Raw genomic sequence first — 16693 nt, forward strand, 5'->3', positions numbered from 1 at the left:
TTTTTTGTATTTTTAGTAGAGACGGGGTTTCACCATGTTAGCCAGGATGGTCTCAATCTCCTGACCTCGTGATCTGCCCACCTTGGCCTCCCAAAGAGCTGGGATTACAGGCATGAGCCACCGCGCCCGGCCACCTCTTTTTTTTTTTGAGACAGAGTTTCACTCTTGTTGCCCAGGCTGGAGTGCAGTTGTGCGATCTCAGCTCACCGCAACCTCTGCCTCCCAGGTTCAAGCGATTCTCTTGCCTCAGCCTCCAGAGTAGCTGGGATTACAGGCATGCACCACGACGTCCAGCTAATTTTTTTGCATTTTTAGTAGAGACAGGGTTTCTCCATGTTGATCAGGCTGGTCTTGAACTCCTGACCTCAGGTGATCCACCTGCCTTGGCCTCCCAAAGTGCTGGGATTACAGGCGTGAGCCACTGCTCCTGGCCTATGTGTTCACCTCTTGTTCCTGCTTCCCTTGGTATGCTAACTGAAGGCTTTCTCCACATGGCCGGAAGGATGGCTGCTGGCCATTGGTGATCCAAAAGGAAGAGAGGCCTGGTCTGTTAAAGCAACTGTCCCCAGTCTTTTTGGCACCAGGGACCAGTTTCGTGGAAGACAGTTTTTCCACAGGGCAGGACGGGGTGGGGGGTCTGATAGTTTCGGGATGATTCAAGTGCATTACCTTTAATGTGGACTTCATTTCTATTAGTATTACATTGTAATATATAATGAAATAATTATATAACTCACCATCATGTAGAATCAGTGGGAGCCGTGAGCATGTTTTCCTGCAACTAGACGGTCCCATGTGGGGGTAATGGGAGACAGTGACAGATCTTCAGGCATTAGATTCTCATAAGAAGCACAACCTGGATCCCTCACACGTGCAGTTCACAATAGGGTTTGCCCTCCTATGAGAATCTAATGCCACCACTGATCTGACAAGAGGTGCAGCTCAGGCAATAATTCAAGTGATGGGGAGCAGCTGCAAATACAGATGAAGCTTCACTTGCTCACCTGCCGCTCACTTCCTGCTGTGCAGCCCAGTTCCTAACAGGCCAGGGACTGGTACCAGTCCATGGCCTGGGGGTTGGAAACCCTTGTCTTAAAGCATCCTGAAACTAGAGCTTGGGGAGAGATTCTGATTGGCTCTGCCTGGGTCATGTGTCTGCTCTTGAACCAATTACTGTGTTTAGGAGGATGTGGTTCTGTGATTGGTGCAGTCTGGGTCACATGTCCAGCTGTGTAACAACAGGGTGGGAGTCAGATGTAGTATAGGGCACTATGAATGCTCACCCCACTGGGATGTCAAGTGGAAGAAGGACAATTCCCTGAAAAGGGAGATTTAGATTGAAGAAAACAAGTCCATAATAGTGGGGAAAAATAATAGCTCTTGGTGATAAGAAGGTTTGGATTCCAGTTCTAATGATCACAAATGTACCTGTGAGCTGAGGATAGCAACGCATTGCCTATTCTATGAACAGGTTGTGATAGATTTGGGGTTTGTGTATCACCCCGGCCCCCCCGTTGGAGCTGGCAGGACACCCTGTTTTGAGCTTTGTAGGACAGAATAAGGCACTTCCCATCTCAAGGAAGGGGAGGCCGGGTGCAGGCTTGGCTGGAGACTGACTTCCTGGCCCCGAGCTGCCTGGGATCCCACCCCCGAGTCCAGGATCTACGGTGTAGGGTACACCAGAATGGGCAGTGCCTGCTCCAGCCCTGTGACAACTTGGGGGAAGCTCGGGGCGGCCCCCACTGCCCCAGGATGCCAGAGGCTGGGGAGCCCTGTGCCAGGGGCACAAACAAGGGGGCGTGACCACGGGCATCTGCATCTCGGCAGGAGGAGGACCGCTACAGGCTCATGCTCAGTCGGAGCAACAGTGAAAACATTGCCAGCAACTACTTCCGATCTAAGCGGGCCAGCCAGATCCTCAGCACAGACGCCAGGAAGAGCCTCAGTGAGTGTCCCTCCCCTGTCCCCACCCTCTCCACACAACTGGGAGAGGCATGAAGGGGATAGTTTTGAAGTCAGACAGACCTGGGTTCAAAAACTCCTTTCCCTCTCGGAGCCTCAGTTTCCTTAGCTACAAAATGAGGGGGGTAACACCAACTTCTTAGGATTAGGTGATACGAGGTGAGGAAACGGCCCAGCCCGGGGGCTGGTGCTCAGTACAGAGTCTCCTCTTTGCTCCAGTCTTGTCTCCCCTGGCCCCCAGTAGGCACTCAGTGCATGGCTCAGGGGCCTGGCTGGGGATGCACGGGTTTAGGCCTCACTAGTTACGCGCCAGCTTCCTGGCGAGTCACATGCCAGCATTGTGACTTCCTCCAAATGCAGATTGACTTCACTTATCAAGGGCCACAAATGCAACACACGCTTTTAAGAATTAAGCATCACTTCATTTTATCTGCTTTTAAAACTGAAAGCAAAGCCCGCAGAGCTTCCAATAAAATAGCAATAAAAAGCAAATCTTGGCCAGGTGCAGTGGCTCACCCTTGTAATCCCAGCACATTGGCAGGCTGAAGTGGGTGGATCACTTGAGGCCAGGAGTTCAAGACAAGCCTGGCCGACATGGTGAAACCCCGTCTCTACTAAAAATACAAAAATTAGCCGGGCGGTAGTGGCGTGTGCCTGTAATCCCACCTACTCAGGGGGCTGAGGCAAGAGAATCGCTTGAGCTTGGGAGGTGGAGGCTGCAGTGATTCGAGATCGCACCACTGCATTCCGGTCTAGGTGACAGAGTGAGACCCTGTCTCAAAAAAAAAAAAAAAAAAAAAATTAGCTGGGTGTGGTGATGCATGCCTGTAATTCCAGCTACTTGGGAGACTGAGGCATGAGAATTGCTTGAACTCGAGAGGCAGAGGTTGCAGTGAGCTGAGGCACTCCAGCCTGGGTGAGAGTAAGACTTTTTCTAAAAAAAAAAAAAGAGCAAATTTGAGTTCTATATATTGAGGTTATTTAAGAGACAGAATGGGTAGAGTTGAGGAATAAGGTGGGGTGGGTGGGGGGGAAATAGGATTAATTGAATGCCTGGCATTGTGCCCATGTTGCAGATGAGGAAACTGAGGCTCAGAGAGGAAGCAGCTTCTCTAAGGTTATAGGAAGCAGTGGAGATGGGCTTTGAACCCAGACTTGTCTGGCTTGAGATCCCAGGCTGCCTCAGTCTGATGCTTTAAAACCCCAACTCCCCAGCCCAGCCTCTTTGGATGCAGACATAGTTGCTGGGTCTGAGACCTCAGCCAGAGCAGCCTCGCAGAGCCTGGGGTCCCAGCTGCAGGGCCAGGGCCTCTGGCTGGGCAGAGGGGGCGGGAGTTGGGTGGGCCAGGCTCTCCATCCTACCCACTTGGGGCATTTTCTCTCCATCCCCGCACTCCTGGCTTACCAGCACCTCTGCCCTCTTCCCCACAGCACATCACAACTCGCCACCAGGCCTCAGCTGCCCACTCAGCAACAACTCTGCCATCCCACCCACCCAGGCCCCTGAAATGCCCCAGCCCCGGCCCTTCCGCCTCGAGTCCCTCGACATCCCTTTCACCAAGGCCAAGCGTAAGAAAAGCAAAAGCAACTTTGGCAGTGAGCCTCTGTGAGCACAGCTGCTTGCCACTGCCTGCCTTATGGGCATGTAGAGACTGCCAGGCCCTCCCAGGGCAGCCCCAACCAGGTCTCCTCCCACCTGCCACACAGCGCTCCGGGGCCTGAGGGCTCCCTCAGCCCTGGGAAGACACATTCCCTTCCCTGTTCCCCAGAGAGCCCACCTCCGCCCTGGGCAGGAGCCCTCGGAGGCTGTATAGTCCTCCTTAGAGAGGCCTGCTCCAGCTGTTCATACCACATCAGTGTTTCCGTCTGCTCACCTGCCACGGAGCCCACACCCATGCCCACCAGTGTTGGTCTTTGCCTCAAAGCCTGAGACCTGCTTCACGGCCTTCACCAGCCCTGATGGAGAGGGCAGCAGCTGCCACGTGGAGGAAGCTCAATATCAGCTGGGAAGGAACTGTGCCTCTGTCTGACTGGCCCCACTTCCTAAGCACTGCCCTGCCCCATGGGGTGGCACAGGGGTCCCACAGCAGGTCTTCCTGCACTGCCCACCCCTGGCTGGTCTGTGGCCCAAGGAAGGCCACTCCACATTAAGCTGCCCAATAAACTGCTTTTAAGATAAGCTCCCCTTCTCTGACCCTCTGACAGTGTCACTTGGGGCCCCTCCCTGCCATTGTGGCCTGGCTATTCCAGGGAAGTTCTTTCTGGAAAAAGGGTTCTTTTGCCTGGGACCTCCAGGGTTTCTGCAGCTCCCTATAATAGTGAGTACATTCTTCTGGGAAGAGCGTCTGAATTTTCATTAGATTCTCGAAGGACCTGTGACCCAGGAAAGCAGACCCTTTGTTGTGGAAAATAGGGCCATGTCTCACTGAGGCCAGAAAAGGGCCCAGCTTTTGACAGTCCTGGGGGCTGTGCTGGGACTGGGTGTCCTGATATAGCCAGAAATGAATCCAGGCCGCCCTGTTTGTGCCCACATAGGGGGGTACCTAGGACACAGCCTTCCCCTTGCGCACTCTATCCCAGGCCAGTCCTGTGGGGGGCTCCACAATCTAAGGGAAAAGGCTTGGCCTTTGGCACAGTCCTGGAACCTCATTTCACTCTGAGCCTCATCTGTGAAATGGGGATAACGCCCACCTCACAGGGTTAATGTGAAGATTAAATGAGATAGTATGTAAAGCTCCTGGGGCATAGCAGGTGCTCTGTGTTAGTCCTCCTCCTCCCTATTTTGTATCAATTTCTATGGCAGGCCCCACAAGCCACATGCCTGGGCCAAGGAGTACATACTCTTGAGAAGCTGGGGTGGGGGTGTTTAGACAACTACAGAGATATCCAGCCAGAGGCAGGCAGCAGTACGTCCTGAGTCAGAGCCGGTGAGATCAGGTCTTTTAAAAATTATTTTTATTTTCTTTGAGACTGAGTCTCGCTCTGTCACCCAGGCTGGAGTGCAGCAGGGGCAATCTCAGCTCACTGAAGCCTCCACCTCCTGGGTTCAAGCGATTCTCCTGTCTCAGACTCATGAGTAGCTGGGATTACAGGCGCCCACCACCACGCCCGGCTAAATTTTTTGTATTAGAGATGCGGTTTCACCATGTTGGCCAGGCTGGTCACGAACTCCTGACCTCAAGTGATCTGCCCACCTCGGCCTGCCAAAGTGCTGGGATTACAGGTGTGAGCCACCGCGCCTGGTCGATATCAGGTCTTTATGGGGAACAAAGAGTGCCTTTCTGAAGGGAGCAGTGCTGGGTGGGGCTCCCAGAAAGGATGGAGAAGATCCCAGGAGGTTTAAGATGGGGGTGTAAGGAGGGCGCTCCTGGCGGAGAGCGCTGCAAAGCAAAAGGCAGGAGGTGTGGAACTCAGGGTGTTAAAGGCTGGGCCATTCCTGTTCCATGGAAGCCCTGAGCAAGGACTGAGAGGGGACGAGGCTGCTGAGATGAGTGTAGGTGGAGACCTGAGAGCAAAGAGCCTTGGGGTGTCCCTGTGCTGTGGCCGACTCTTAACAGTTTAACACTGTTGGCTCTGAATTAGAGGCGGGCGGATGTGGTACTGTGTGTCGAGGGTGGAAGGGCAGGAGTTAGGTTGCAGGAGCCAGGAACTCTGCAGAGGCTTAACTTGGGGCAGAGCCAGTGGGAATGGAGAGCAAGTAGAGTCCGTTAAGAAGATGTATGGAGGGAGGTTTTGATTTTTGCTCCATTCTTGGGTTGGTGGACAAGTGTCCGAAAGGAACTGCTACCTTCTGTCTCTACAGTTGCCGTCACCATTGGCCTCAGGATTGTGGTTGGGACCCAGAGGACGGTGGAAGTCTTGCTGCTTGTGGTAGTTTTTACTTAAATCCCTGGTGGACAAAGGCAGGTCTGAGATGAACCGGGTGGCCTCTGTATTAACCTAGAAGAGGTGGGAGCCACATTATTGAATGGATGTTCACTCTAGCCCGGCGCTAAGTGCTTCAAAACCTGCCATGTTCCTCCCAAGAGCCCAGAGATGAGGTAATTAAATGGCTGTTCCTAAGGCACACAGATAAGCAGCGGAGCTGGACCTCGTCCTTAGTCCTATTTACAGCCAGGGAAACTGTCCTGGAGAGAAGTGCAATGCCCGGGTAACGGCTAGTGAGAGATGCAGCTTGGAAATGGAACCATCGCTAGGCCAGTCTACTGCCCATCCACAGTCTCCAGCGTGGGCCACCGAGCTGGGCAGCACAGGCCCGTCCATGCCATGGGCCCTGGAGCCGTGAGCGGCAGGAAGGAGGCTCCAAGTGCCCTGACCCTGATCTTATTCTTCCAACCCCTCCTCCCTAGAGATGGTGGAGGTGGGGCCTAGTTCCTGGTCCCGAGCCTTCCCAGGCCCAGTGAAGACCCCGCCAGCAAGAAGGTGGCCAAACACCCTGTCCAGGACGCGACGGTCAAGCCCAGGGAGGACCCCGCAAGCTCCAGAGGGAAGCGGGCTCCAGACTAGGGGGCGGGAGGCCGGCCTGGGCGGAGCAAAGGGCGCTCGGCCTCGTTGATTGGCCGCGGCTGCAGAGCTGTCTCTCTAGGATTGATTGAGCCTTTTCTTTAGGGGGACGGGGCCTTGATTCACTCCCACCAATAGGGTTCAAGGAATCCGCCTCCCACCAGGGCACTTCCGGCGGCGCTCTCCGCTCCTTACCGCCAAAGCTGCGGCTCTGGGCGCCCAGCCGCGGCGTATCCCGATCACTTCCGGGTAGTGCTCCACGGGCACGAGCCGCGATTGGGCTACCGTAGATGGGGTACTTCCGGTGTGCAGGTGCTGGGTCCTTCGGCAGGAGGAGGAAGATGGAGCCCAGCACCGCGGCCCGGGCTTGGGCCCTCTTTTGGTTGCTGCTGCCCTTGCTTGGCGCGGTTTGCGCCAGCGGACCCCGCACCTTAGTGCTGCTGGACAACCTCAACGTGCGGGAGACTCATTCGCTTTTCTTCCGGAGCCTGAAGGGTGAGAGCGGGGTCCGAGGGGGTAGCGTGTGGGGGCCTGGGGTTGGTACAGCATCGAGGGCATTGACCACTCTCCTTCCCACTCCCTTTCCTGGAGCAGGCCGCCCGGGTCTGGCCTGCCGCTTGGCGTGCGGGTCCGCGATGTCTGCAGCAGGGGTTTCCCTTCGCGTCCCGTCTTCCTCAACTACCTGTTTTTTCTTGTCCAGACCGGGGCTTTGAGCTCACATTCAAGACCGCTGATGACCCCAGCCTGTCTCTCATAAAGTATGGGGAATTCCTCTATGACAATCTCATCATTTTCTCCCCTTCGGTAGAAGGTAAGGGTTCCGCGTCGCCCCTAGCACTGGAATTCGAGACCCGGGACTTGATGGATTGCTTTCTTCTGGTTCTTGGGCATGTCCTGGGTCACAGGATGGGTTGCCAGTCCTGGATGGTGCTACCACGGAGATAAGGAAAATGCTCATTTCTGACCTGACCCTAGGAGGGTACATCTTTCTAAAAGAAACAGCTAAGGATTGTGGAGTCAAGTATTGCTGCAGACCATGGAACCCAGGGCCCTGCTGCTCTGCTGAGAAGGGAGTTTACTCTGTAAAGGGCCTGATAAAAAGATGGAAAGCTCCTGGGTTGGGTTTGCCTGGGTGGAAAGAGGAAATGGCCTGTTACTAATATGGATTGCTATAAAGAGGCATTGTGCATTGTGGCAGTTGATCTTAAGAATTCAGATAGATTCATAGTCTTGGGCTGAAAAAAGAGCCTTAGCAATTATCTACCACCCCACCCCTCCTCCCATTTGAGGCTGGATAAATATGTCCAGCAGCCTTGCAGAGGGCTAGTCGTTTAACAGAATGAATATCTTGGCCAGATTATCCAGTTGATACTTGAGTATTCCTGTTTTACGAGGCAATCCACTCCACCACTGAACAATTCTGTTAAGAAGTTCTTATATTAAGAAATATTGTCTCCTGCTTTATTTTGTTCTTATGCTCCCTAGCACCTTAGAGAATAGATAGAATGCTTATCTTGTTTGCAGGCATAGCCTTCACATAATCACAGCTTATTCGGTTGTTTCTCCTTCAGACTGAACATCCCCAGCTCCTTGGCTATTTCTCTTTTGCCATACTTTTTTGGTGAGCATGTTAGTCATTCTCTTCTTTATTTGCTTCAGTTTATCTTTTTCTTAAAAGACTCAAGTTGTCCCTGTCTGGGTAAGACAGGACTGCCTTCCTCCCTTCAGTTGATGAAGCTTAGGAAGTTCTTCATTGGTGCCTTTTTTGTTTGTTTGTTTTTTTGAGACAGGGTCTTGCTTTGTCCCCCAGGCTGAGTGCAGTGGTGCGATCATGGCTTACTGCAGCCTCGACCTCCCAGGTTCAAGTGATCCTCCCTCCTCAGCCTCCTGAATAACTGGGACGTGGCTTCTTTATTCTCTGTAGTTCATGTGAGATTCAGTTCCACCGAATCCCTCAAGTATTTTCCCTAGGCTTCTGTTACTTACTGTGTCACTCCCAACTCCCTTGCAACATGTGCTTTTGGAATTGGCTTTTTGGAGGCAAGATTAGTTAGGCGGATGTCACCCCAAATTGGTAGAAGTTGAAATCTTCTGATGACTGGGCAGGTGAATGGAGGCTTTGGTGCAGTAACTGGTGTTTGCCAAGTTTTTGCTGTGTTTGAAACTTTGAAATAGGTACCTTACAGTGGACTGGGTGAGATCTTAAGGATAGGGAGTCTGCCCTGGAGGAGTTTTTTCAGTCTGTTTTTGAGGAAATAAAGACCTGAAATGAGTTACCAAACCCTGTGTCAGGATGTAAGATGAAGCGGAGGCACTGTCAGCTTGTATAGGTCAGAAGGAAAAAAGCAGTGAATGAGACTGCTCGGGAGAGGGCTGAGAGAGGATACTGTTGGTGGGAGAAACGACAGAGAGTGTAAAACAGTGTTTCCCAAACTTTAATCATTTGCACACGTCCTTCATGGTTTTTACCATGTTACGTATCTCCTGTGCTAATAACTACCTAATATTTTTCTTCAAATTGACCTGCTTAAAAAAAAAAAAAAAAAAAAGCCTAGGTATGATACCTTATCCCTGTAATCCCATCACTTTGGGAGGCCGAGGCAGAAGGATTGCTTGAGTCCAGGAGTTTGAGACTAGCCTGGGCAACATAGTGAGACCTCATCTCTACAAAAAAACGAACAAAATTAGCCGGGCGTGGTGGTGCATGCCTGTAGTCCCAGCTACTGGGGAAGCTGAGGTGGGAGGATTGCTGACCCTCGGTGGTCAAGGCTGCAGTGAGCTGAGATCATGCCAACTGCACTCCAGCCTAAGCGACAGAGCAAGACCCTGTCTCAAAAAAAAAGAAAAAGAAAAGAGAAAAAAAACTAAAACAACATTTTAAAAGGGAACCAATAGCGAGCCCAGAATTACCACCGAAAATGGAAATCCAGTGTCATCACTTGATGTACGTAGAAGGTAACTATAAATAGAATAAAAACAACACCCGTAAGTTCTAGCCAGATACTGGTGCCTACCGAAGGCTTTGAACCTGAGGTTCCCTCTTGAAAAAGGAGATTAGCAAGCATTAGAAGCTCTAACAACTAGTATCAAACTAAGACATTCTCTTTGATGGAGAAAGCTTGAAAAATAAGGAAGGGGAGTAACTTTCTGTCTCTGAGATTCAAGGTTATTTAAAGCCCGGTTCCCGCATTCGCGTTGCTGCCTTTTCTGCCTCTGGTGGAGTGGGTTCCACACTTTGGAAGGTGCTGCTGTGGGAAATCCTCAGGCGTTCCTTGGGAGGAAGCTGCAGGGCAGGGTTCGGGGTAGGGGTTTGGTGTCTGCTCCCAGGGCCCTGCCCTCGTCCCATGACTACTGTCACTGTCACCCTCTCAGGTGAGTGAGTGCTGGCCTGGCTTCCCTCTCTGTGCCCCAGTGGCTTCTTTGCCCTCTGGCATCAGAAGGCTCCCAGGTCACTGGCAATCATGTCTACAAGGGAAGAAATTTTCAGCACATCCTCTATACCCGGGAAAAACTGGATTCCTGTTATAGATGGGGAAGTGGGTTCAGAAGGGTGAAGGGATTTGCCTAGTTTTAACTCCAGGTGGTCTCAATTTCAAAGCCTGTGTTCTGTCAACTTTACAAGAGTTTCTCAACAGGTGCATTCTTGACGTTTCAGACTGGATAATTTTATAGTGAGGCTGTCCTGTGTCCTGTAGGGTGTTTAACAGCACCCCGGGCCTCTGCCCATTAATGCCAGTGGCCACTTCCCTGTTATGTGACAGCGAAGAAATGTCTCCAGACATTGCTCTGAGGGGCAAAATCGGCCAAGATTGCAAACCACTGCACTGTGCCAATAGGCTGCTTTTGGAATGTCCAAGACTGCCTGGCCTCTCCGAAGGAGAGTAGATAGATGGCTTTTTGAATGTAGCATGAGAGGCAGAGGTAGAGAATATAGGAGCTTCTGCGTATGCCTGAAAGTCAGTCAGGTAAGGCGCTTTTAGTTTTCTGCTGAAGATTACCCCTCAAAAAACAGGGCTCTTATATTCAGATCTTTACAAAGTCATTTCCACCTGCTACTGAGGGTCTAATGGACACACTTCTCTGTCCAGTCTCAGAAATTGGCACGTCCGTCCTTCCGGTTGCTCAGCCAGACTCCTTGGAGCTTTTCTAATGCCCCTGTCGAAGCATCAGCAGGCCCTGCGGCTGTGCCATCAGAAGGCGTGGAGGCCTGCCGCGCCTCCCTCTGTTGCTGCTCCAAGGTCGGCTCAGCACTCTTCACTGCCTAGATTTTCACAGTGGCCTTCTAACCCATCACCATGGCCACTTTCACCCTTGTACCCTAGTCTCTACCCCGCTGCCAGGATCATCCTTCAAAAACAGGAATGAGATCCTGCCAGGCCCCTGCTCAGAATCGTCCAGCGGCTCCCCACGGCAGGGCCCTCGTGTGGGGTGCAGAGCCCTGCGCAGCCTGGGCCCTCACTTCACCCGGCCTTACCTCCTGCTGCTCACTCCTTTCTCTCCAGCTAAGCCACACTGGGCCCCTTGCTGGTGACCGTGCCCACCCCCCTCGGGGACTTTGCACCTGGTGTTCACTATGCTGGGAATCCTCTGACCCCACAGACTGCCTGGCTCACGCTTACATCTTCTCAGATGCCACTTGCAGGTCTTCCTTAAACAACCTTGGCACAAGAGCTCCCCTCCCACATTGTCCACTTTGTTTTTCTTCTCGGCTCACAAGAATTACTCATTTAATGAATAAATGGATTACTGAGCACTGTCTTCATTACCTTAGGTTGAACATCAGAGTACACTTTGGGGAGACTCTGGAGCCTCAAATAGCCCCACCCAGTGCTAGTTTTAGATGCTTATGGCAGTAGTCACATGATCCAATTAATTGACCAGAAAAGGATAGGATCTCACAGTTACAAATGTTGGAAATTAATGAGCCCTTTTGGTGATCACTTTTTAAAAAGCAGTGTACTGGGTAGCTCCGTTGTAGATGTCATGGATATAATCTGTAGGATTAATAGGGAAAAATGGATTAATGCCAGACCAGGGAGTACTATTGTCAAGTGATGGCATCACTGGAGATGCAGAAGTGCTCTTCCTCAGACCATTTAGACAGGGTGGAATTGACAGGCTCTGGAAACTGGCTCCAGTGATCAGCATCACTAGCGTGAAAGGTGCAGGTGATGAGATGAAATATGGGCAGTACGGCATTTCCAAATGCATATTTCCTATGTGAGTTGAAATGTGTACAGCTTACTTGACCAGTGCAATTAGTGGATGTTTGACTGTTTCCTCCAAACCTCCAGAAGTTTCTAATTCTGAGCCATAATTTTGAGTCTTCACGCTGCGAGGATGGGGCCTTGCCCGTTCTGGGATGTGGTGTGGGAAGCCTCTCCCTCATTGTGGCCCCCAGAGGGTGCTGCTCTGTGAGTGATCGTGGCTGCTCTGCCCTTCATGTCCCCTCCCTGCCAGTGTCAGAGGAGCAGGGAGAGGAGACCTCTGGGTCACTGTGTCTGGTGCCTGCTTTCAGATTTTGGAGGCAACATCAACGTGGAGACCATCAGTGCCTTTATTGACGGTGGAGGCAGTGTGCTGGTAGCTGCCAGCTCCGACATTGGTGAGTCCGACCTGGGAGGTTCTGGTGCTTTCCACTTCTCCAGGGAGTTGGAGAGCATTACAAACAGAAGCTGCCAAATTAGCATTCACTGGGTGGGCCTTAGCTGGGGAGTCAGTGAGGGAACTGTTTTCTCAGTTCAGAATCTGACTTCTGGAGGCAGAATACCACACTGCTGTCCAGGGGTCCATTTGGGGCTGAGCCCAGCTGGATGAAGCTGCAGGGCACTGGGGCTGACAGAGAGGGAGTCACAGGGAAGCCAAGGACACTTGGCCCAAGGCCCCCCTGTAAGGGCTCAGCTAGGTGTCTCTTCGGTCTGTGCAGGTGACCCTCTTCGAGAGCTGGGCAGTGAGTGCGGGATTGAGTTTGACGAGGAGAAAACGGCTGTCATTGACCATCACAACTATGACATCTCAGACCTTGGCCAGGTAATCAGGCCTGTCACCTTCCAGGTTTCAGGGACATATGGCAAAGCTCTGCTTAGCCAAAAGCCAAGAGAGCGTGAGGAGGTTCTCCCTGGCTTGGGGAACCTTTTCCTGACCACCCACCTTTCCATCTACTCTTTGCAGCATACGCTCATCGTGGCTGACACTGAAAACCTGCTGAAGGCCCCAACCATCGTTGGGAAATCATCTCTAAATCCCATCCTCTTTCGAGGTGTTGGGTGAGTGAGTGAGCAGGGAGAGGACAGCAGAAACCTAGGGGAAGAAGGGGTCACTTAATTTTTTTGGGAAATCAAGGCAAAATTGTAATTCTTTAAGGGTACATAGATGGGATTAATTTGTTATATTAAGGCCGAGTATAGTGGCTCAACCTGTAATCCCAGCGCTTTGGGAAGGCCTAGGCAGGAGGATCACTTGAGGCCAGGAGTTTGAGAGCAGCCTGGGCAACACAGAACTCCTCTCTTTAAAAAAAAAAAATAAACAAAAAAAAAAAGTTGGCCGAGCGCAGTGGCTCACACCTGTAATCCCAGCACTTTGGGAGGCTGAGGTGGGCAGATCACCTGAGGTCAGGCGTTTGAGACCAGCCTGGCCAACATGGTGAAACCCCGTCTCTGCTAAAAATACAAAAATTAGACAGGTATGGTGGTGTGTGCCTGTAGTCCCAGCTACTTGGGAGGCTGATGCAAGAGAATTGCTTGAACCCAGGAGGCGGAGGTTGCAGTGAGCCAAGGTTGTGCCACTGCACTCCAGCCCAGGTGGCAGAGCGAGGTCTGTCTGAAAAACAAAAACAAGTCAGACTCCATTGTCATATCAAGACAAGAGCTAAGTGGTTGGCAATTAAGAAAAAAGGATTCATTCCTGGGAAGAACTGGCTCTCGGGGATCCTATGTCCTTGGGCTCAGTTCCTGGGGCCAGTGCTGGGCTGCTCTCGTCCTGCTGCAGGATGGTGGCCGATCCTGATAACCCTTTGGTGCTGGACATCCTGACGGGCTCTTCCACCTCTTACTCCTTCTTCCCGGACAAGCCTATCACCCAGGTAAGGGCTTCACAACCTTGAGGCTTTGAAATAAAAATGAAGCAGAACAGCACATTTGGCTGAGGTGAAGGAAATGACTAGTTGGTGGGGTGGGGCATGGGCAGAAGCGGTGTGGTCTCAGGCTCCCCCTTCAGCTAGGGCCAGGGTCATTTTGGTCTGGCCTGCTGTCCTCTTGTTCGGGAAGCGTGGCAGCTTTTCCCTTACTTGGAACTGCTTGGGTCACAGCCTCGTTTTGTTCCCAGTATCCACATGCGGTGGGGAAGAATACCCTCCTCATTGCTGGGCTCCAGGCCAGGAACAATGCCCGCGTCATCTTCAGCGGCTCCCTCGACTTCTTCAGCGACTCCTTCTTCAACTCAGCAGTGCAGAAGGCGGCGCCTGGCTCCCAGAGGTAGCTGCCAGGAGGCTCAGGGGCCGGGGATCCGGGTGGTGCAGTCTGTGTATATGGGGAGGACTCAGAAGGGGAAGAAGGAGGCTTTTAGCTAAAAGTGTCAGAGGCTGAGTGTTTCAGGTGCTGTCAGATTATTTCAGGGCTTTATTGCTATATTGCTGGTATTGGCACTTCCAATTTTTTAAGGTAGTAGTGACTTATCTAGAGATCCCTAACCTCCACCATTCCTTTTAGAAATTTGTGTATTTGTTGTGCAGATGACAACCAACCAGCCATATCTTTTCGTTTGTTTCCTGCGTTCCCTTTAACCATGAGTCCCTAGGTGCCCAAGGCCTACAGGCAGAACTTCGCTAGGGTACTGTCATGGTGGACATGAGTGGTCCTGCCCATCAGGCACCACTGGAAAGGTGGCTCTGGTGCCCAAGCTGCTCCTGTTTCCCTCCTGCAGGTATTCCCAGACAGGCAACTATGAACTAGCTGTGGCTCTCTCCCGCTGGGTGTTCAAGGAGGAGGGTGTCCTCCGTGTGGGGCCTGTGTCCCATCATCGGGTGGGCGAGACAGCCCCACCCAATGCCTACACTGTCACTGACCTAGTGGTAAGAGATGTTTGGGGTGGGAGGGCCCAAAGGGTTTGCCAAGCTGACTGAGCTCAGCTCAGAAGCACTTATTGAACACTTCTGTGCTGGCCTAAAGGGCATAAATAAAGATGAATAAGTTAATCCCTACACCTAAGCATGCCAGGTGAGATGCAGAGCCTGGCGTGAAAACTGATGTCCTAATAGGAGCACTTCTTTTGAAGAGGTGTGTGTATTTGCTATGGGGGGCAGCAGTGGGAGGGGCTTCACTGATTAACTCTGCCCAGGAAGTTGGACTTAATAAGAGAAATAGGTCATTAGGATGAATTTGTTAGGCAAGAGAAAGCGAATATGGAAGCATGAATGCTTGAAAGTGCCTGGCACATGTCGGGGCAGGAGGGTGGTTTGGGTCCAGACTTTGATGGGCCATGAATACTGTGTGAAGGAATCTGGGCCTTCAGAGAAGAGGCAGAGATGCTGTGTTGGGGGATTAACCTTGCTGAGGAGAGAGACTGGTTACTGATCAGGGCCGGGTGGCAGGGGCATCTGCAGGTCTCCTGAGCTCCTGGGCATTCCTGCCATGTTCGTCGGGTGGGAATTAAGTGCAGCTCTGCCTGCAGGTGGTGGAAGGCCTCCAGTCATGGTCAGCCCTGGCTAACCTGGCCTTTTATCTCAGGAGTATAGCATCGTGATCCAGCAGCTCTCAAATGGCAAATGGGTCCCCTTTGATGGCGATGACATTCAGCTGGAGTTTGTCCGCATTGATCCTTTTGTGAGGACCTTCCTGAAGAAGAAAGGTGAGTGTAGTTCCTGCACAAGGATGCTGCCAGAAACGGCCTCAGGCCTCACTCGCTCTCGAGGCCCAACCAGGAAAAGCTCTGGGAAACCCCTCCCGGTTATTCTTGTTGGTTCTTCCGCAGGTGGCAAATACAGTGTTCAGTTCAAGTTGCCCGACGTGTATGGTGTATTCCAGTTTAAAGTGGATTACAACCGGCTAGGCTACACACACCTGTACTCTTCCACTCAGGTAAGCACAGGTGACAGCTTCTGTTTTCAGCTAGCATGTGCCCTGCCTGGGCTCTGCAGTGGCCAGGTCCTGCCACCTCTGTCCTCCTGCAGGTATCCGTGCGGCCACTCCAGCACACGCAGTATGAGCGCTTCATCCCCTCAGCCTACCCCTACTACGCCAGCGCCTTCTCCATGATGCTGGGGCTCTTCATCTTCAGCATCGTCTTCTTGCACATGAAGGAGAAGGAGAAGTCCGACTGAGGGGCTAGAGCCCTCTCCGCACAGCGTGGAGACGGGGCAGGGAGGGGGGTTATTAGGATTGGTGGTTTTGTTTTGCTTTGTTTAAAGCCGTGGGAAAATGGCACAACTTTACCTCTGTGGGAGATGCAACACTGAGAGCCAAGGGGTGGGAGTCGGGATAATTTTTATATAAAAGAAGGTTTTCCACTTTGAATTGCTAAAAGTGGCATTTTTGCTATGTGCAGTCACTCTCATTTCTAAAATAGGGACGTGGCCAGGCACGGTGGCTCATGCCTGTAATCCCAGCACTTTGGGAGGCCGAGGCAGGCGGCTCACGAGATCAGGAGATCGAGACTATCCTGGCTAACACGGTAAAACCCCGTCTCTACTAAAAGTACAAAAAATTAGCCGGGCGTGGTGGTGGGCACCTGTAGTCCCAGCTACTCGGGAGGCTGAGGCAGGAGAAAGGCATGAATCCAGGAGGCAGAGCTTGCAGTGAGCTGAGATCACGCCATTGCACTCCAGCCTGGGCAACAGTGTAAGAAAGACTCTGTCTCAAAAAAAAAAATAAATAAATAAATAAAAATAAAGCGAGATGTTGCCCTCAAACTTCACCTGGCCCCGGTCCTGGTTTGCTAATGGCTGTGGGTGGGGGTTGCTGTGGGTGATGACTGACTGGATACAAAATCCTAAGTGGCTTCATGAAATTTTGCCTAGGACTGGACTGTCTTTCTTTAACTGTGAAATGATGGTTCTCCCTAACGTCTCCTCAAAGGCTACAAGAAAGTTGTTGCTAGTAGACCGAGGGGTGGGAATCACTGAAATGGAAAATCTAGATGACAGTGCTGGGGAAGAGAAAACTAGAACAGCTCGGTTGAAGACAACCTTTACTGCATGTTGACGCTGATTTAGGCAATAGCTTCCTAAAAATCA

General features: G+C 51.9%; 2 protein-coding genes across 7 annotated transcripts in view; both read left to right on the top strand.

Annotated features, from left to right (window-relative positions):
• KIF17 (kinesin family member 17) overlaps positions 1 to 5901 on the top strand; it is a 54542-nt gene extending 48641 nt beyond the window's left edge. For 2 of the 6 annotated variants that reach the window (XM_055097222.2, XM_055097221.2), the window contains exons 14-15: positions 1828 to 1945; positions 5765 to 5901. In XM_055097222.2, the coding sequence (XP_054953197.1) occupies positions 1828 to 1945; positions 5765 to 5847 (201 nt within the window). In that variant the 3' untranslated portion in view covers positions 5848 to 5901. Of the gene's footprint in view, positions 1 to 1827; positions 1946 to 3393; positions 4314 to 5764 lie in introns of those variants that run through there. The other 4 variants (XM_008967065.4, XM_055097223.2, XM_003814400.4 and 1 more) reach the window with 3 other exon arrangements.
• Positions 5902 to 5966: 65 nt separating this feature from the next.
• DDOST (dolichyl-diphosphooligosaccharide--protein glycosyltransferase non-catalytic subunit) lies at positions 5967 to 16369 on the top strand. The gene is made up of 11 exons (XM_008967066.5): positions 5967 to 6960; positions 7166 to 7276; positions 11984 to 12070; positions 12392 to 12495; positions 12637 to 12731; positions 13453 to 13546; positions 13789 to 13937; positions 14386 to 14533; positions 15189 to 15309; positions 15433 to 15539; positions 15632 to 16369. Exons 1-11 carry the CDS (start codon positions 6756 to 6758, stop codon positions 15779 to 15781), a joined length of 1371 nt encoding a protein of 456 aa, XP_008965314.1. The 5' UTR covers positions 5967 to 6755; the 3' UTR covers positions 15782 to 16369.
• Positions 16370 to 16693: the final 324 nt, after the last annotated feature.

This window comes from Pan paniscus, chromosome 1 (assembly GCF_029289425.2).
Source record: "Pan paniscus chromosome 1, NHGRI_mPanPan1-v2.0_pri, whole genome shotgun sequence".
Classification (NCBI taxonomy): Eukaryota; Metazoa; Chordata; class Mammalia; order Primates; family Hominidae; genus Pan; species Pan paniscus.